This window comes from Manis javanica, chromosome 3 (assembly GCF_040802235.1).
Source record: "Manis javanica isolate MJ-LG chromosome 3, MJ_LKY, whole genome shotgun sequence".
Classification (NCBI taxonomy): domain Eukaryota; kingdom Metazoa; phylum Chordata; class Mammalia; order Pholidota; family Manidae; genus Manis; species Manis javanica.
In genome coordinates this window covers 211,629,522-211,647,760 of record NC_133158.1, presented here as the reverse complement: position 1 = coordinate 211,647,760, position 18,239 = coordinate 211,629,522, and the positions used below count along the sequence as shown (strand labels likewise).

The 18,239-nt window shown below is 57.3% G+C and overlaps 1 protein-coding gene across 6 annotated transcripts in view; it reads left to right on the top strand.

The window, feature by feature from the left end:
* Window positions 1-17,727, top strand: part of KIF13B (kinesin family member 13B) — a 190,623-nt gene extending 172,896 nt beyond the window's left edge. For 5 of the 6 annotated variants that reach the window (XM_037024548.2, XM_037024552.2, XM_073232752.1 and 2 more), the window contains 2 exons: window positions 9,627-10,434; window positions 13,274-17,039. In XM_037024548.2, coding sequence (XP_036880443.2) covers window positions 9,627-10,434; window positions 13,274-13,563 — 1,098 coding nt within the window. In that variant the 3' untranslated portion in view covers window positions 13,564-17,039. Of the gene's footprint in view, window positions 1-9,626; window positions 10,435-13,273; window positions 17,040-17,636 lie in introns of those variants that run through there. The other variant, XM_073232754.1, reaches the window with a different exon arrangement.
* Window positions 17,728-18,239: the final 512 nt, after the last annotated feature.

The following is an 18,239-nucleotide window of genomic DNA, read 5'->3' as shown; positions in this document are numbered from 1 at the left end:
AGCAGGAGAGTAACCATATTTGTATTTCAGCTCCTCAGACTATAATTTGGAGGGTGGATTTGAGGAAGATAAAACTGGGAGAATTTGTTCAAGTGTATGACATCCTGAGGGACTGTAATATTGGTCAGAAAAATGAAGTCACCTTCCCACACATCGATACCGTAACGTGACTGATTGAAAGAGGTGTGTGGCAGGTAGAGTAACAGTGTCTTGGGGGGGGTACCAGCTGCCGTCAGCAGATTCACGTGGGCTGGATTACCACCTTCTAGACATGTGACCCCAGAGTTGATCAGGTTTACAGAGGGCTGATGGGTCGGTTAGAATGCCGAGTCACTCGTTTAAAATAAGAAATATAACTGCCAGACAGACAAAAATGCTGGTGTCCTCATGGCTAGCACACTCCTCCGGACCACCCTGGAAAGTTAGAGTGTGAATCGTTGGCTGCTCCATGAGCCTGGGGGCCGTGTGAACCCGCGGGTGAAGGCCTCGGGCGGTGGGAGCCGAAGCACCTGTCTCTGGACCAATGCTGGGCGCGGACACCAGCTTTCCTCCTGTGACGCCCCAGCTCCCATTCTCCCAGCCTAACCACCCTGCCTCTGATTAACATAACCTTTAAAAAGTGTGTTTATATTCATTACGTTATTGCTGAGCCTTGATGTTCAAGTAATTGTATGTATCTGCCTTGATCTCCGCTTATTCCTTTTCTCAGAGCACATCCCACGGTTAGGGGCTATCTGTTCGTCAGCCTCGGCTTGGTTCTGTTGCTTGTTTTTCTCTCTTTGGCAGCATGGAAATCAAGTTGTCTGCCAGTTATTTGTAGCAAAAGCAAATCTTACATCTTTTGTTTTATATTCCTATGTTTGGATTTAAATGCTTAGCATTAAAATAAAGACTTAGACTTTCTAACTTAGGCTCTGTTAGGAAACAAGTTCTAAATTCTAAAAATGGAAACTAAGAATTTATCAAATTCAGGGTCACGGGTGCTTATAAAGAAGGTTCATTTTCAAACAAGGAAAAAATGAATCAGAAAACGCAGTGTTTTTGAACAAAGTGATTATTTTTTGCTTAACTGATATCTCTTCTCCCCTCTACTTACCCTTAAGCCCAAATTTCAGGATGTTGGTTGTTTTCCAAATTCTACAGAACTGTACAGTTCGGCCTTCTTAGTGTCACTTAAGTAATTCATTCATTCACTTATTTGTTTTTTCATTCACCAAACACAGTATTATGTTTTATCCTTCAGAGAGCTTGCAGCGGTACAGACCTCCCTTAAGAGACACACACACACACAGGTTAATGGGATGGTGGAGTAGTGCTGTGATCTGTGCGTGTCCAGAGGTGGTGCCTTGAAGGCAGGTTGTGTTTCTACCTGCAGTTTCTGGAAGAGTCGATTATGCCTGAGCTGAGACTGAAAAGTGAGTAGGAATTCATGAGGTGGAAGATGGTTCCCTAAGGCGCAGAAACAACACAGAGGGTGCTGGCAAAGCTGTGTCCTGGGTCCAGAGGCTTAACAACCGAGGACAGGGTGTATGTAACCTCACAGAGAGGGGAGGGTCTTTTATGTCATGCCAACAAGTTAAAACTTTATTCTCCTAGGTAAGGGATTCTCCCGAATGGCTTTCATGTCTGGGTATGAAATTCTGAGCTGATCTGTCCTATTTTCATTCATGTGACAACTGAAAGCCACAGTTAAACAATGACAAGATAGGAGATGCGAAGTGACCAGGATCTTTTCCTGAACTACTCCTGAGCAGTTCTCTAATGTAACCTGCTCACCAGTTAGGTTTCAGCCTTGCTCGATGGGCAGCGCGATTGCAGGTTCAGTGAGTGCTTGAGAACTCAGCCCTTTTCCATCTCTGTCACGAGCTCACTGGACAACCTGAGCGCACTCAACCATCAGGCAGTGTCTCTGAGCCTTGCTCTGTAGTATGTGTGAAATGTAGATAATTATACTATATTCGCTTGCGTCATGGGACTTCTCCTTAGTATTTATAGCTGCAAAATACCTTGCACTCATTTTTAATAATAGTTACCAGATGTGTCGTAAGGATTAATGAACTTATGATCTGAAATGTTTGGAGCTCCTGAAATAGGAGGTAACTGTCTGCACAGGGGATATGGAAAAGAGCATTTAAGTGCAGACAATTCACATTTGGAAATTCGAGCTGCTATGTGTGAAGGACAAGTGTCACACTTAAGATTTCAGTATATCTCGTAGGTATTTTTGGTGCTCTTAATAAGGTTGTTGAAATCATCACAGGCCATTCCCAAATACAGAAAGCCAGGTCCCTCCAACCCCGGGTGGTGTGCACACACCCACGGATGCTGTGTCTGAGGCCACCGTTACCCTCCTTCCCACCACCCAGACTTCCCGGCATCGTCTCTCACTGTTTCCCCAGCCAGTTGTTTGCAAGTGGTCAGTATCTTCTACATGAACCTCTGCATTTTCATTGGTATTTGCTTTTCCTCTTGCCATCCAAGTTCACGCTCTTGTTGGCTCTCCCCTGAACCACTGAAGCAACTTCTTAATTGATTTTGCCAAGTGTAGTGTCTTCCTGATTTAAGGATTCGTGTTCTGGAAGCATCGTTCTCATCGCCGCTTCATCGGCAGCCTCTGCCCGTCCTCCACTGCCTGTGAAAATCCACCAGGCGCTCCCCGGGCCTCCTGCACACTGCCCTAACCTTCCTTCCCTCCGCCCAGCACTGCGAGGTCTACATCATTATCTCTTCCCCAAGACCTCCGGGAAGGTTTAGGAGCTTTTCTGGGGTCTTGATGTGAGAAGAGGGGACACCTCGGCCCAGGAGCAGCTCTTGCCGTCCTTCCTGGTTGTGCCACTCTTCAGTGTTTAAAGCATCCCTCCGCCTGGGAAAGCCCGTTGGTCTCAAAGTAATTTCACCGCTGTGAGGTATGACCCCGCCCTCCTCCGAATCCTCCCTTCTGGAACCTCCATTCTAGCAGCTACATTTTCCTTGATGTTTTAGTTGATTGCACCCCTGTCCTACCCCAAACTGGATCTTCAATCTTCCGAGCACAAAGCCTGTGTCTGTCTGACCTCGGTGTTCCTCACACCACTTGCTGCAGTGCCCAGTGCTGTGAGATGCCAGTCTTTGTTGAGTGAATTTGTATATTGGATCAGAGTCCTAGTTACCCTCTCCTTGTAGGGCAGTGCTATAGAAAAATTTGAAGTATGCCAAAGTAGAGAGACACTAGAGTGCCTGCCTCTCTGCACATGCCTCCCAGCCTCAGTAGAGGTCACTCCCTGGCCAGTCTTGTATGTCCACCCCGCTCTCTTCAATATGTCCCTTCACACGTCCTCTGCTGGCGAGGTTCCGCCTGTGATCCTCCCTTGTCCAGAGGTGGTATCAGGCCACTCCCACTGTCCACCTGGCAACCCATGGAGGGGGGTTACCTGTGTGAGCCAGGAAGCAGGTGTGGTCCAGGCACTTGGCACCACGTTCAGGACACCCTCAGGCCTGATCGAGTCTTACTTTTGGAATATTTTTTAGCCGCTTCAGATGTGTTCAGTCATCCGGTTACCTGGCTTGCTCTTCATCTGAATGGCGGGGGTTGGGGTGGGCATCTCTATGAAGCGGATATGTTGCCTGGTCAAGAAGTGGTCCCTGAGAGTGACTGAGGTGACAGGAAACCTGGGGGGGTCCACTTGGGTCTTCAGCTCAGCCTGGAGCTGGGAAGCCCCCCCACGGGTCTGCTGGATCCTAGTGCAGAGCCATAGTCAAGCTGCTCCTATAATTCATTTCAACAAATATTTTTTTAAGCATTTACTGGGTTTTTCTAATTACTCTGAGTCATAAAGAAAAGTGTGAATTCTGTTTCCCTGCTCTGTTAGCAGGTCATGAGTCGTAACATTTTAAAGGTTTCCTCCGGGCTGTTGGAGTTCTATCCTTGCTGGGACTCCCACGTGACAGCGGGACAGGGATCCCTGTGAGGCAGGGCGGGAGCACGTGTCCCAGGGGTTCAGGGGAGACCCTGCCCCGGGAATGCAGGGTGGGGCTTGCGGGGGTGTAGCTCCGGCGCTCTCCGTGGGATGTGCAGAGGCCCTGCTGGCCCAGGCGTCCTCCCCTGCTGTCGGTCTCTTCTAGAGCCACTCTGACCCTCGCCCTTCCCCGGTATCGGCAGGCAGAGGCTATATCCCTGCTATGCCTGCCATTTCCCCCTTACTCACCTCTCTGTGCCGTTCCTCGAGTCCCAGTGCTGTCCCCTCACCTTCCGCAGAGTTCATCCCCTCTAGCAGTGCTTTGGGGCTGTCAACTCAGGTAACTCCCCTACGGGGCCCTCTTTCCAGGCGGGCTCTCCCACCAAGAGTATGGGCTGCATGGAAGGAGCCGGACTTTAGCTGTCCTGCCTCAGTGTCCACAGGCTGTGTCCACAGTCTGGATGGCCTAGAAGCTGCAGGAACTGGGGGGGTGCCTGGAGTGTTGGGGCCAGAGGAAGGGCAGCGGGAAGGTACAGCGTCTGTGTCTCTAAGCCCTTTGTATTAGATGAGAGATCAGTAACCAGCTGCCTGTCCTTCTGGATCCAGCAAAAGAGGCTGTGCAAACACACTCTGACCCCGGTTCTGATTGCTCTGGCCGGACAGGACGAGGCATGTGCGTCCTGCCAGGATGGCGCCTCTTAGAGCCAAGCACCCTGCGCAAGCCCCAGGCTCCTGCAGTGGAGTGGGGAGATCTGGAAGGGGCCGAGGTGGGTGGGGAGGTAAAGGCGGACGTGGTGGGTCCTTGGCTTCTTGTGAGGGACTCACGTCTGCCTGTGTCCCCCCGGACCCCCCATCTTGGTAGACTCAGTGGCCGCTAAGCAGACTTGGGAGTCCTTCTCCTTCACGGTTACCAGCTCCTTCTTCCAACGTCCCTTTTCCGTATCCTGGGCTAATTATTTTGTCACTCTTTCTGTTTTAATGCTCCTTGAACCATGCATCCTTAAGGAGGGCAGGCCTGTCCTGTGATGTTGCTTACACCCAGTAATTGGGGGTCTTACCACCTCATACCTGCCCTGCTGCCTGAGTCGCAGTGGGGCTTGGCTACCGTGGGCTCTAAAGTGCCCCCGTCCGCCTTCCACCACCAGATGAGTCTTCTCCATCTTCTGCCTCCTTTGCTCCAGCGTCTGTGGTGACCCCCCTCGTCACCTGATTAGGTCAGTCTCAGATGCCAGAGCCTCTCTCCATATCGCCCCTGCCCCAACCTCTGCCCAGAACTGTGCTCCAGCCACGTGGCTTCCTCATGCTGCAGTTCCGTGACTTCTTCGGCCCGAGTTTCCCTCGTTGTCACAGCCTGGTTTGCACCCCTGTCCTGCGGAAGCCTTTTTCATCATCCCGGCCCCTGTCACTTCTGTCTGCAAAGTCTTGTAACTCTGTGTGCAGACACAGGCCTTGGTTACCGTGCCGTGTGTCCTGTGTGGCTGGCGGGGCTGAGCCTGCAGGGTCCCTGGTGCCTGACGTGTCCCTGTGCGGGGATGCCCCTGGCCCTGGGCGCACCTCCCAGGCAGGGACATGCTGGAATTCCGGAAAGCCAGGGAGGTTCGCTGCAGGTGGGTCCCCCTGGCAGCCTCCAGTCTGTTCGGTTCAGAAGCCCTCTGGTCCCCTCAGTTCTGCGCCTCTCGCGCCCTCCCGCCTGCCGGCCACCTGTCTCCTCAGCCCGCGCCCCGGTCCCCGTGCTGCCTGCCTCCCGGACATGGGGGACCCGGGGAGGGGAGTTGGCCTGGCCGGGCGTCTGTCTGCGTGCGGTGGGCGTCCTGGGGCTGTAACTGCCCCATCCACACCTGTCTTGTTTTAATTTTAGTGTTCCCATTTTGATAATTAACCATAATATAGGTCACTGTCTTCTTCCTCTGTATTTTCCATGGTACCCTTTTCTATTTTCAACTTGTTAATCATATGATTGCTAAACTTTTAGGTGCTTGACTGCTAATGTAGTCTGCTGCTATAATAGCCCACTGCTAGGCAAAGGCGATTTCTATAAACAGAACAATCTCCTTATTCTAAGTGTTCGCTTAATTCTCAGTTTTACATTTCATTCTGATTCATGATATCAGCGTGAAAAGACTAATGCTAAGCTGGGGAGAAAATAGTCTCTTATGATCTCCCACAGATGAACAGCACTTCTGATCTTATGAATAGCAAATCTATTTTCTCCCACTGTGTATTCATTCTCTTAGGAAATGCTGTATCTTCATAGGAAGATTTTATTTATTAAAACAACAGCCAAAAGAGGCTAAATAATTTGAAAGAAACTCATTTTTCTTTCAAATGATTGGAAGACCTCCACGAATGCCCCTTTCTAAAAGGCCCCGTTCAATCCAGGACACCCTTGGCATCCATGAAGTGACGTGAAGACAGCCTGTGGCCCCCTCCTCTGGGAGCGGTGTTCGTTGTCTTGCTGAGGCAGGACGGGCCCCAAGGCCCTGCGCCCGGGACCCAGCCCCTTACTGGGGCAGACACCTGGCCTGCGGGGCTCTGTGGCTCCGGGCAGCTCTGCTGCTCACTGAGGCCGTGTTCTCAAGTCCAGGCTTCCCCGGCAGTCTCTAGAAATGTCAGCGGTAACCCAAAGAAGGCAAATAGGTTTCCACTCGCATGTCAACTCCAGTGGGGTGGGAGCGGCTGCCTGCAGTGCTGTGACGGAAGGAGGCGGCGGCCGGGCCCCGGCTCAGCGGCTGGAGCACCGCAATCAGTGCTCACTTCTGCCACCTCTGGCCTCTGCTGTCTCTGTGTATCTGACCTCTGATCCCTGGTTTTCACTTAGTGGAGGCTTTGGATAAATCCTTTACCCTCTCTGGGCGATGTTGTGAAATGAAGATAATACTTTCTGGCTTGTGTCAGAGGATTCATTGGAAGCAAACAGGATAATACCTGGGAGATCGAAGGCACTGTCTCTGGGCTGTCCCCTCCTCAGGACAGGCCTCCCTGGCCCTCAGCAGACAGCTGTGAGCTGTGCATCAGGCAGTGGCAGGGGCTCACCCAGCAGGGGACTAGGGGATGCACAGTGTTTGAGGACCACAGCGATTGTGCAGACACTAGACTCTTGTGCTTTTGTTTGTGTATTCTTCCCTGCATGGTCAGTAATATTGAAAATCAAATAGAAAATAATAAATAAAACATGTACAAGTTGTGAAAGAAAAGTGATTGAAGGATTGCCTAATCTTTTAGAGTATTTATGCTGGTGACAGTCAGTGATCTATTGGCTTTAGTAAATTTTGCAGCCTAGAGATCCATCACCAAAATGGGCTGTTAATCTCAAGAGGTGCGGTTCATTTTGTACCCTGAAAGTATTCCTTGTGGGGAAAGGAGGGCCTCTGGAGACAGGAATATAAATGACATTTCACGTGAAAATGCATGATTTATCAAACTGCAGAGTTAAGCCAAGTAACTGTAAGAGACTTATAGATCTCAGCTGTTTCCCAGTTCAAATAAATCCTGCATTTCAAATGGAAAATGGCCATTCCTGTAATATAAATAATCTTTCCGTAAATATCGGAGAACATATTTCTTCCTCCGAGCAGCCCCCTCTGCTCCCACCAACCCCATTCCCCAGCCTTGCCTTCTCTTTTTCCCCATCATTGTGATCAGGGATAGAGAGATAATCTGCCACCGTCTTCGAATGGCTTAAGTCATCAACAAAAGAAAACTTCAAGCGCCTCACAAACAGTGGAAGCTGGATGAGCCCTGGTTGTTGTCATTGTCATTGTCCATGAGATGGGGCTCTGTGTGTCGCCGCTGGAGCGACGTGAGAGGAGAGACTGGCCGTCACGGTGCTGTTCTCACCCAGCCACTCCCCTGGGGAGCTGGCTGCTGCAGGGCCCCCCAGGTCCAGCCCTCAGCAGCAGCCTGAAAGATGGCCTCTCAGAGAAAGGGCACGGCCTGCTGACAGCCCCTGTCCCCTCCTCTGCCAGCCAGGAGCCCCCCTCAGTCAGCAGGCCAAGGGTTGTTCTCCTGTTGAGCTGGGGGGCTGTGCTGGGGCACTTTCAGCTCCCCCAGGGAGATCCCCATTTCACTTTGCAGGAGAGAAGTGCCCTCTTGGCCTCGAGTGATTCTCTCAGTCTGCCTGTGAAGTTGGTGCTGGGCCGGGGCTCTGTTTCTACAGGAGCAAAGTTCTTAGCCTGAGGACAGGGAGGCCAGGGAAGCTGGCAGGTAGTGAGGGAATCAAGATCGCACTGTGCACCTCGCTCTGTGGGGAGGGCCTCTGCCTGCCTTGTCGCTGCACTGACCCTAGTGGCAGTCCTGTACGTGTGGTTTTCCACACCCCCAGGCAGTTCTCCAACACCAGCTGGGTGTGCTGCAGTTCAACTCGATTCTGACACTGTCTGCTGGAGATGAGCTCAGATCCCACAGGGTAGGGGCTTGGTCCCTCAGAACCGCCCCCACTTCAGATGCCAGCCTCGCAGCCAGCTTGTCACCTGGGCTTCTGACTGACAAACTCCTTGGGTTCGATTAATTTGCTACGCAAAGAACTCAGGGAAACATTGCACATACTGGACTATCAGTTTATTATAAAAGGATATCTCAAGAACAGTCGGATGGGTGAGATGCATAGGGCAAGGGGCAGGGTCGGTGGGGAGCTTCCGCACACTGTGTGCCACACTTGCCCGTACCTGCACGTGTTCTCCAGCCCAGCAGCTCCTGGCATTCCCTTTGGGTTTTCATGGAGGCCCCATTACATAGGCATGACTGATGAAATCATTGGCCATGGTGATCGATTCTACCTCCTTAGAGTCCAGGGGTGCGCCTGAAAGCCCCAAGCCTCTAAGCACATGGTTGCCCTCCCCCACCCTGGGTGCTGTCAGTCCTGAATTTCACAGGACCAACTGCTTGTACCGGGAGAGTGCAGGCACACCAGACCACAACCAGAACACAGGAGAAAAAGAAGTTATGTATTAGCCATAAGACCACCTGCACAGGGGCTGCCAGCCTTAGATCGGCTAACAGCAGTCTCAAGAGTTTGGTCAACACTTTTATACTCTCTGAACTTCCTGTTGGCCGACTGTCCTAGTTTTGCTTGGTTGCCTGAGACTAGTTTCCAGGTCAGTTGCTTCTTCCTGGCTCGGCTACTTTGCACCGGTTTGAAATAACAATTCTTCCAGTAAAACAGTTTTGCAATAACAGGATATGGCTGGCTGCCACTTCTACTGAGGCAAGCACTAATAGAGAAGCAGAAATGGCAAGTTAATTTTTAGCCCTCACAGGTGCTCCCGGAAGTCGCCTCAGTAACATGAACTCAGGTGTGCTGGAAGGGGCTTGTTACTAATATCAAGACACCTTTGTGGCTCTGATCACCTAGGAAATTCCAAGGGTTTGAGGAGCTCTGTGCCAGAAACAGGAGGAAGGTCAAATACATGTGTTTCTTACTAGAAGTCAGACCAGCACAGGCAGCTCCTAGCCCTCCAGCTAATGGGAAGGGTGGGGGCTGGAAGGGGCAGCGCCCGCTGGGCCCCGGGGCCCGTCTCCAGGGCGCACGCGGTGGTCCTGACCCCGGCCCGGGTCTGCCCCGTGCACACCAGTGCCCTGCTCACCAGTGTCCAAGCCCTGAGGTGCCAACTAGCAACAGACTCTGCGCCAGTCCTCCGGGACGTGAATGCCGCATTCGGGTTCTGACCAGTGTGCTTCCCCCTCCCCACCCAGGCGCACCGCGAGCGCGCGGGGCTCGGCGCGGCCCCCGTCGTGGCCGTGCAGGTGGCCCCTGCCGTGAGGACGCCCGACCGGCCGGCCGCGGAAGCGCAGGACGGGCCGCCCAGCCCGCTGAGCGAGGCGTCCAGCGGCTACTTCTCCCACAGCGTCTCCAGCGCCACGCTGTCCGACGCCCTCGGCCCCGGCCCGGACGGACAGAGCCCCGGCTCGCCGCCGCCCGCCCCCCGCCAGGCCTCCCCGGACCCCGAGCTGCCGTCTCCGCGCCTGGCGCCCGGCGCCCGCAGGGAGCGTGCGGCCCCGCAGAGCGCCGACGGCGCGACCGTGTCCGCGGAGCAGCCGCGCGCGGGGGCCTCCCCGGCGCATCCTGCCGCCCCCGCGCCCGGGAGGGAGCCCCCCAGCCCGCCGCGCGGAGCCGGGGCTACGCCTGTGCGCCCTGAGGGCCCAGCGCCCGACGGCTGCAGAGCGCGGGCGCCCCCCGAGCCGCTGCCCCCGCCCGCGGCCCCCGCCTCCCCGTTCCGGATCCAGAGGGTGCGGACCTCGGAGCTGCAGTCGTTCACGCGCATGCTGGCCGCAGACCCCGGCTGCCCCTCGGCTCGGGAGGACCCGCCCGCCTCCGGGGCACAGGCCCTGGGGAAGCCGGAGGCTTCTTCGGACTCTGAAGAGGCCGCCGAAGTCCCCGAGTGGCTCAAAGAGGGCGAGTATGTGACCGTGGGCACCAACAAAATGGGCGTGGTGAGGTACATCGGGCCCACCGACTTCCAGGAGGGCACGTGGATTGGCGTGGAGCTAGACCTACCCTCAGGTGAGTGCCTCCTGTGGGTGCCCGGCCCTGGAGGCGCCCAAACAGGCTAACTGGCCCTGCCAGGAACTTGCTGTGTGCGCTGGGGTCCTTCTGTCCACCTCTCGGAGCCTGTGGGTTGCCACTTCAAAATTGGGAATTTTCACTAGATAAGTTTCCTAAGTGTTTTAAGAGTAAGATTCTCTCTTTTTTTTAACTTCCATAAGTTTCTCAGAAACCTAAGCCAGTAATTGAAAGCTGCCATAAATTGGGTAATGAGTTTAAATACCCCTTTATTTGTTAAGTCACAGGAGCATCTTGTTTGGACCGTAGCAGTAGGTGGATGTGTTGTGTTTGCTCAGGTTACCGACTCTGATACCCGAGCAGATGCCAGGCGGTCTCAGCCGTTCCTGAGACGCCTCAGGGCCCCGTGGCCCGCGGCTGAGAGCTGAGGATGGAGGGACCTGAGGCCCGCTGCAGGCCAGCCAGTCTCTTAAGTCTCATTACAGAACAGGTGGCGTGAAAGCACCTAGATCCACGTTTGCACAACACTGAGGGCACAAGCCAAAGAAACACTTCCTCCTTCAGATCCTTTAAAACAGCTTTATTGTGATAAAATTTACTCACCATCAAATCCGCCTATGAGAAGTGTACAGTTGAGCGGTCTTAGGATTCTCCGAGCCGTGCAGGGTCACCATGGCCAGTGTTAGAGCAGGCTTGTCGCCCCAGGAAGAAGCCACGTGCGCACTAGCGAGGCATTCCCTTCCCCAAGCCCTCAGGGACCGGCCACTGGATTTTCACTCTGAATTTGTGTGAAGTGCCCTAACCTGGACTTCCACATATGCAGAATCCCATACCAGGGGCACTCGTTGCGGGTTACATTTCCCATAGCGTGTTTTCAAGGCGCGTCCAGCTGGAGCCCGTCAGCACCCCATTCCTTCTTGCCTCACATTTGGTTTGTCCACTTGTCAGTTGATGGCCATTTGGGTTGTTTTCCACTTCTTGTGAGAAGGGCCGCTGGGAACATTCGTGGGCACGCATTTTCATTTCTCTCCAGTGGATACTGGGCGGTCACCATGTCATAGTGCGAGGACGGCCGCGCTGGATTGGGTTCGCCCTTCCTGCCTGCAGAGTACAGGGCGGGGTGGCCTGAACACTGCGGGAGGCAGGAAGCTCGGAGACGGTCACAGGGGAGCTGTGTGCGGCCTGGGGGTGCAGCTGTTGAGGGGAGACGGGGAGCAGGGGGCTCCTTTAACCTGAAGCCAACCCCACAGAGCCTCCCCATGGGAGTCACCACCCCGGACTCAGAAGTCACTCACTGCCTTTAAAATAATTTTCTCTAAGAATGTCATACATTGGAAGTGGCTCTCGAAGTAGCACAGGCGGAGTGTTTTTTAAAATCCATTTCTGCCGAAAAGGGGAATTGGGAGAGAAGTTTATATCTGCAGTTGAACTCAAGTAAAGGGGGTTTGCAAATAGATGAATTCATCCAGCAAGTCAGCATTAAGCACTTACTATACTTCACAGTCACCGTCCTGGATTCCCAGGATCTTGGTGAGCAGAACCAGAGTCCCTGGTTTCACTGGACCTTCATTTCAGAAGTGGAGGAAATACCAGGTTAACATATGAGGAAAACTGAATACACGAGTAATTGGCATGAAGACATGAAGTGGAGCTAGTGGGCCAGGTGGTGGGTGAGGGATCTTAAATAGCACGGAGGGGCGCATGGGCCTGGGCGCCGTGGGGCAGAAGGCTGAGAGCTCGAGCCCCGCGCGGGGCCCAGCTTCCTAGGCGGGGCGGCAGCAGGGAGGCCGGCAGAGGAGGCCGCAACAGGAGGGTTAAAGAGCCGCCTCCCTTGAGGGGAGCAGACCTGCGGTGAAGAGTGGGAACAGGAGGGCCGTTCAGGTGGCCCTGTGCCCAGAGTGGGGTGTGTGGCTAGTGTTTCGGACAGGGGAGCGTGCCGGTCCTGTGGGCCAGCAGGGGAGGGCAGGAGTCAGGCTGACACGTGCCTGGGGATGAGAACCGGGTCCTGATGGTCCCCTGACCTTGTGTCAGAGCCCGGGGCAGGAGGAGGGTGGACAGGGGACGCAGAGCTCGGAGTTGGTCCAGGCTGGGGACGCGGGCTAGACCTGCAGTGTCAGGGCCCCTGTGCGGGAGACAGGCAGAGGCTGGGGGCTGGAGCAGGCAAGCCCCCCATGCGGGGGCTGCTGGGGACCGACGGGGACGCCAGTGAACCAGGGGGGGAGGCGGCCGCAGATGGCGCCTGAGAGCAGAGAGGAGAGCGGGCCCAAGGGTGGAGGTGTGCCCGTCTGTAGGTGGGGAGAGGGGACCCCCTTGGAAGGCGGGCAGGGGAGGCGGAGAGGGGAGGCCGGCAGGTAAGGTCCGGCAGGATGGGGGTTTTTGCTACAACGATCGTGTTCCCGCCAGTCGCCTGGGATGCTGACGTGTAGGGGCAGGGTGGTCCTTTGCTCAGGAAATCCCCCTTTGGCCCCCAGCACGGTGTTCCCATCCTTTATTTCACAGCACTGTTTGCTTTCACAGAGGAAACTTTTCACCCCGTCTAGACACATCAAGTGTGACGTCTGTCTAGCTGCAGTTTGGTAATTTGCCAGTTTCCATTAACGGATTCAGGGAGAAAAAAATCATTGTACCGACGACATCCATTCCCAGGTTACGTTTCCAGCGTCCTGACCGACAGTGAGCCCGCGGGCCGCCGCCCTGGTGCTCGGGTGGCTCGCCTGCCATGGGACCAGCACGCGGAGCGCGGCCGGGGGGCGGCCGGCCTGCGGGGCCCTCGGGGCGGGGCGTGCGCGAAGGGCCGCCGCAGGGGGCGCTCTCACACCCCTGTCCCTCCCCCCCGCAGGGAAGAACGACGGCTCCATCGGAGGGAAGCAGTACTTCAGGTGCAACCCCGGCTACGGGCTGCTGGTGAGGCCGGGCCGCGTGGGCAGGGCGGCGGGCGCCAGCCGGCGGCGCAGCGCGGGGCTCCGGCTGCAGGGCGCCGCCGAGCCCCGCAGGAGCAGCACCCTCTCCGGCTCCGCCAGCAACCTGGCCTCGCTGACGGCGGCCCTGGCCAAGGCGGAGGGCGCCGGGGCGCTGCGGGCCGAGCGCAGCCACAAGCACCCCGAGAACCGGAAGTCCTGGGCCAGCTAAGCCGGCGCCGCCGCACCCCGCCTTCCCGGCCTCCCCAGACCGACGCCGGCCGAGCGCGCGGCCGTGCCCCTCCCGAGCTCCCGGGGACAGCCGGGGCGGAGCTGCGGGCCGAATGGCCGCGACCCTTGCAGCCCCCTTCCCCGGGGAGGGGGGCGCGGGCGGTGAATGCCTTTTGCACGATGCGAGGCCGGTGAGCCCTTCCCGGTTCTCCCGGGACTCGGGGAGCTGCCTGCCTGCCACCGCCCAGAGCCCGAGGCTGCCTCTCCGCAGGGTCCCGGCGCGTGGGGAGGGAGGCCCAGCCCTGTGCCCGGGGCTTTCGCCACCTGGGGCTGTTGCTGCTCTTCTGTCTGGCGACCCCGTTAACCTCCTAATTTAAAGAGTAACCGTGACTAGTGCCTTTCCCCCCTCGGCCCAACAGCCCTGGGCTCACGTGCACCTCAGGCCCATCCGTGCGCCCCGAGTTCCCCACACTGAGTAATGAGCACCCCTAAGTGCCTCCGGCTGCCCCCTGGGGCTCCAGCACGCCCTGTGCCCCTGAGAGGGGCGCTGGCCCGAACCTCCCTCATCCCGCTAACTTTCCACGGCGTTTCTTGGAGGTTTCTCTGTGGGTGTTTTAGCATCTTAATACCTGGAAAGTTCTTTCTCTTTGCCATTTCCCCCCTTAACAGAATGCTTGGAATATATTTATTTATATTTATTTTTTCAAAATCTGATATCATTCGCGAGCCACAGTCCTCTGCCCGGGTGTGAGTGCCTCGCCTCATGTGGCGCCTGCCTCTGTGGCCTTTGAGGAGTCACCAGCTTCCCGCCTCGGGTGGGGGGCCCCAGAGAGGCCAGAACATGATCCCCCTCCCTGTGCATCTTTGATGCAGATACCCAAGTGGCCTTGCTCTAAGATGGCAGTAAAAACGTGGGCAACTAGGCGGCTGTGCTCTGCAGTCAGCGACACAGCCGGAGGCCCCACGACCTTTAGCTAGTGCAATTTTGGTTTCTGGGAAGGTCCTTAACCAGTTGGACTTGGCAGTCTGCACCCTGACTGCCGACGCTGGGGCCTGCGCCTTGGCGGGTGGGCCCATGGAGGGAGGGCTCTCCCCGCTCCCCCTCACCCCCGATCCCTGTCGCTGCGCCTGCTTTTGATCGCTGCAGCCCTTGCAGAGACCCGGGCAGTGCCACCTAGACAGCGCCGACTGGACAGCATTACACATCCCAGAGCAGGCTGGTAGAACCTCGGAGGGAAGCCGCTTCCCAGGGGCATGGCCCAGTGACCTTGTGCCCACCAGTCAGTGCCTTTCCCGCCTGTCACCTGAGTCCCTTGCGGGCCTGTGCTGTGAATCACAGCCTGGAGGACACCCCGAAGCTGGGGCAGAAGCCCTGGGTCGGGATTGGCACGCCGCACTCTTGGCTGCATTAGATCTCGTGTTTAGACTCTGAAGGGCATCCAGAAAGCTTGTTCTACAAGACCCCAGGTTCTCTAGGGATTTGAATTCCCTCAGGAATGATGCCAGTTTCCCTGCCCAGGGTGGGGTTGTGTGGGGCCCGGGCCCAGACTGGGAAGCAGGGCCCCAGTGGGGTTGCTTGGCCGCTGCACGTCAGGGCCCCACGGGAAGAAGCCAAAGATTAATTAGCTGCTGTTAATTACACGTGGGGGTGCCTGGCGCCGCCTCAGCCCTGCTTCCTAACAGCTGTTTGCAGGTGACGCTGTTGCCAGGCGCCCGCCCCGCGGTGCCTGAGGTCAGGTAAACGGCCGGGTGGGACGAACCGCCCACACCGACCGGCGCCAGGCCGGGCTGCCGTCTGGGTCGGGGCCTCCCTGGCCCTTGATAGGACCTCAGCCTGCCAGGTGCTGCGTCGCCGCCATTTCCTCCTGTTTTCCAGTAGGCCGTCGGGGCCGGGAGGCCAAGAGCGCACCTGTCTTTGAGCTTTATCTCTGCGAACAGTATTTGGAGCTGAAAGGGACCATCTCACAGGAAGAGGCAAAAACCGAGGGAAGATCAGGGACTCTCGGGTCACAGAAGCCCCAGCTTCTGGCCCCTAGCCGTGGCTCCTTCTCTTGTGCCCGAGCAGCACCCAGCAGCCAGCCACCTGCCAGCCTCTCCTCAGCACCCTGCGGCGGGCCCCCCGCCAGCCTGGGCCCTGCCCTGGTGGCCCAGAGCATCTCCAGGCTGTGGGAATGTGACCGTGCTCAGGCCGGGTCTGCTGCCCAGCAGCCCACAGACAGGGCTCCGAGTGGGCAGCCCTCGCTGGCAGTGCCCCAGCGTCCCGTCCCTGCTGCCCAGCACCCCTGGCCTGGGAGGTGGTGTCTTTCTGTTTCTTGAGGCCCAGTGGCCATGCAGCAGGACGCCCAGGGCTGGCAGTGTGGCCTTGGAGGGGGCGGCGGCCTGCTGGGAGCCCCAGGCCCTCGGGGGCCTGCCCTGACTAGGGCTGGCCTTGGCTTCCTTGCTGTCGCCACTGGCACTCGGAGACCACCTGCCGGGCGTGCGCCCGACTTGTCTGCTGTGGGTTCTGTGCCCTGCTTCTCTACGCGACATTCCCAGCCCAGAGGCGCCCCTTTCAATCTGCTTTCCGTTAGTCACTTTGGTTCGCTGATGGGGGGGGGTTCCAGCGGGGCCCCTTTCTCCGAGGAGGGCAGCCCCGCAGCCACAGGCGCCCCGCCCGCAGACGGAGGCGCAGCCCCCGCTCCCCAGAGAGAAGGCCAGAGTCGGGGGGCGGCTGGACGTCCAGCTACTTAGGGGAGCACTTGCTGGGCTCCTCTGCCCTGCGGGGACAGCAGCCACCCGCGGGAGGAGAGGCCGAGGAGAGCTGTGGCCCAGCGGGGTGACTGGTGGGGGCGCCCGGCCGGTGTGTGGAGGCCGCCCTGGGCCCTGAGTGGGTTCCAGACACCGCCTTTCGCCCCCTCCGCGGGACCCCCTGGCGGCCCCACCCGGCCACCCTGCTGCCTGCCCGACTCTGGGCCGAAATCCGGGGCGGCGGGGGACGGGCGGCGGCTCCCGCCTTCCCGGGAAGGGCCTCGCCCAGAGGAATGGCGGCGTCGGGCTGTGGCCGGACCGGCCGCCGCTGCCGAGCCCCCGGCTCTGCCGCCCCTCCTGGCTCACCGGCCCCGGCCTTCCCTGGGCCCCGCACGCCTGCCCTGACGCTGGGACACCGACCGCTCTCCGCACCCGCCTCCCTCCCGCGGAGAAGTCCGTCGGGCCTTCTGCTGGCCGGTCACACCGACGGTGCTGGGGAGTCTAGGAACGTCTTCTCCGGGTGCAGAGTTCTGTGCATTTAGTGGTTCACACATGAAAACGTGGCTTTGATTGGGGGAGTATATTGATTTCTTACACATATAATGGATTAAAAAAAAAACCCAGACTGTAATGACTTGTAAAGACTTCATGATTTGTCCTGTATAATGAACTCAAACGTCTGTAATTTTGTCCCATATATGCCTTTCCGTCACGACCAGCAGCTTCTGAATAAAGCCGGATGACTTCTCACCTGCGCCTGCGGTCATTCCTGTAGTGTCCCCTCCCTGACCCTGGTGAGGGGTGTCTGGGCTCGTTCTGGACTGGCCCCCAGCAACTGAGGGGGGGCTTTTCAAGGTTGAGACTAGGAGTCGTCTTCTAGCCCCCCTCCCCAGCACGCTGTGATTCGGACTGAAGACCCCAGGGGCCTCCCTAGTCGCAGGGCTGTTGCATCCCCCTTACTCAGGACTTCTTACCGGCGCCGAGAACCAGTAGAAACCTCCTCATGGCCCCTAAAGCCAAGGTAACGGGCCTCTGGGCTAACAAGGAGAGAGCTGGCCTGGGTACAGGCTGGGGGGCCCGAGGGCTTCCCAGGAGCAGGGATGTCCCGGCCCTCAGGCCACGTGCCACCATCTGGCCTGACTTTGACCCACCCCACGGCCGACTCCCAGCCAGGGAGCCAAAGACCTCATTCCAGGCTTGCACAGGATTGTGGCTGTGGATGCCGGCAGAGCTGGTCACCCGCCTCCCCCGCCCTGCCCCGGCTGCAGAACCCATGTCACTCGGTGGGCCCTGCTTGCCCACGAGGCTGCATTGCCAAGACATCACCCCCAGCTGTGCCAATTGCAGGTTCACAGCAGCTACGGGGTGGCAGGCCAGCCCCTCCAACCCGGACGAAAAGCAGGCCCCTCTGAGATTACCTGCAGCATCCTACTCGTCCCAGGAGCACAGGCCCGGCACCCGACTTGCTGGCGGCCCTGCGTCCAGCTGTCCACCCTGTGTCGGTGAGTCACTCGGCCTTTATCTGATACAAAATGTACTTGCAAATGTAGGGCTGCAGCCACTTGGAGGGCTGACTGGACGTGGCCATCAGTCAGAGCGCCTCTTAGCAGGACCTGTTTATATCCCTAAGTCCTGAAGAGTTGTTCTCGGAGATGAGCGCTGCCACAGAGTGACGGCTGCCCCGCTCTGGGGTGGGGGTCCGCATGTGGAATTGATCCAGCTCTTAGGATAAATCTTATTTCTGAGCTGCCACTTACTCTCGCAACCCAATGAGCTCTGCTTTGTCTGTTCAAGCTGGGGGTTTTGTGGTCACTCAAACCCCACGTGGGCGCCAGTGGCCACGTCACATTCAGTTCACAAACTTGAGTCACCCAGCAAACCCTGGTGTACCTGCCCCACCTGGGCCCTGAGTAGTGGATGGCACAGCCCTGTGTCCTAGTCGAGTGGTGG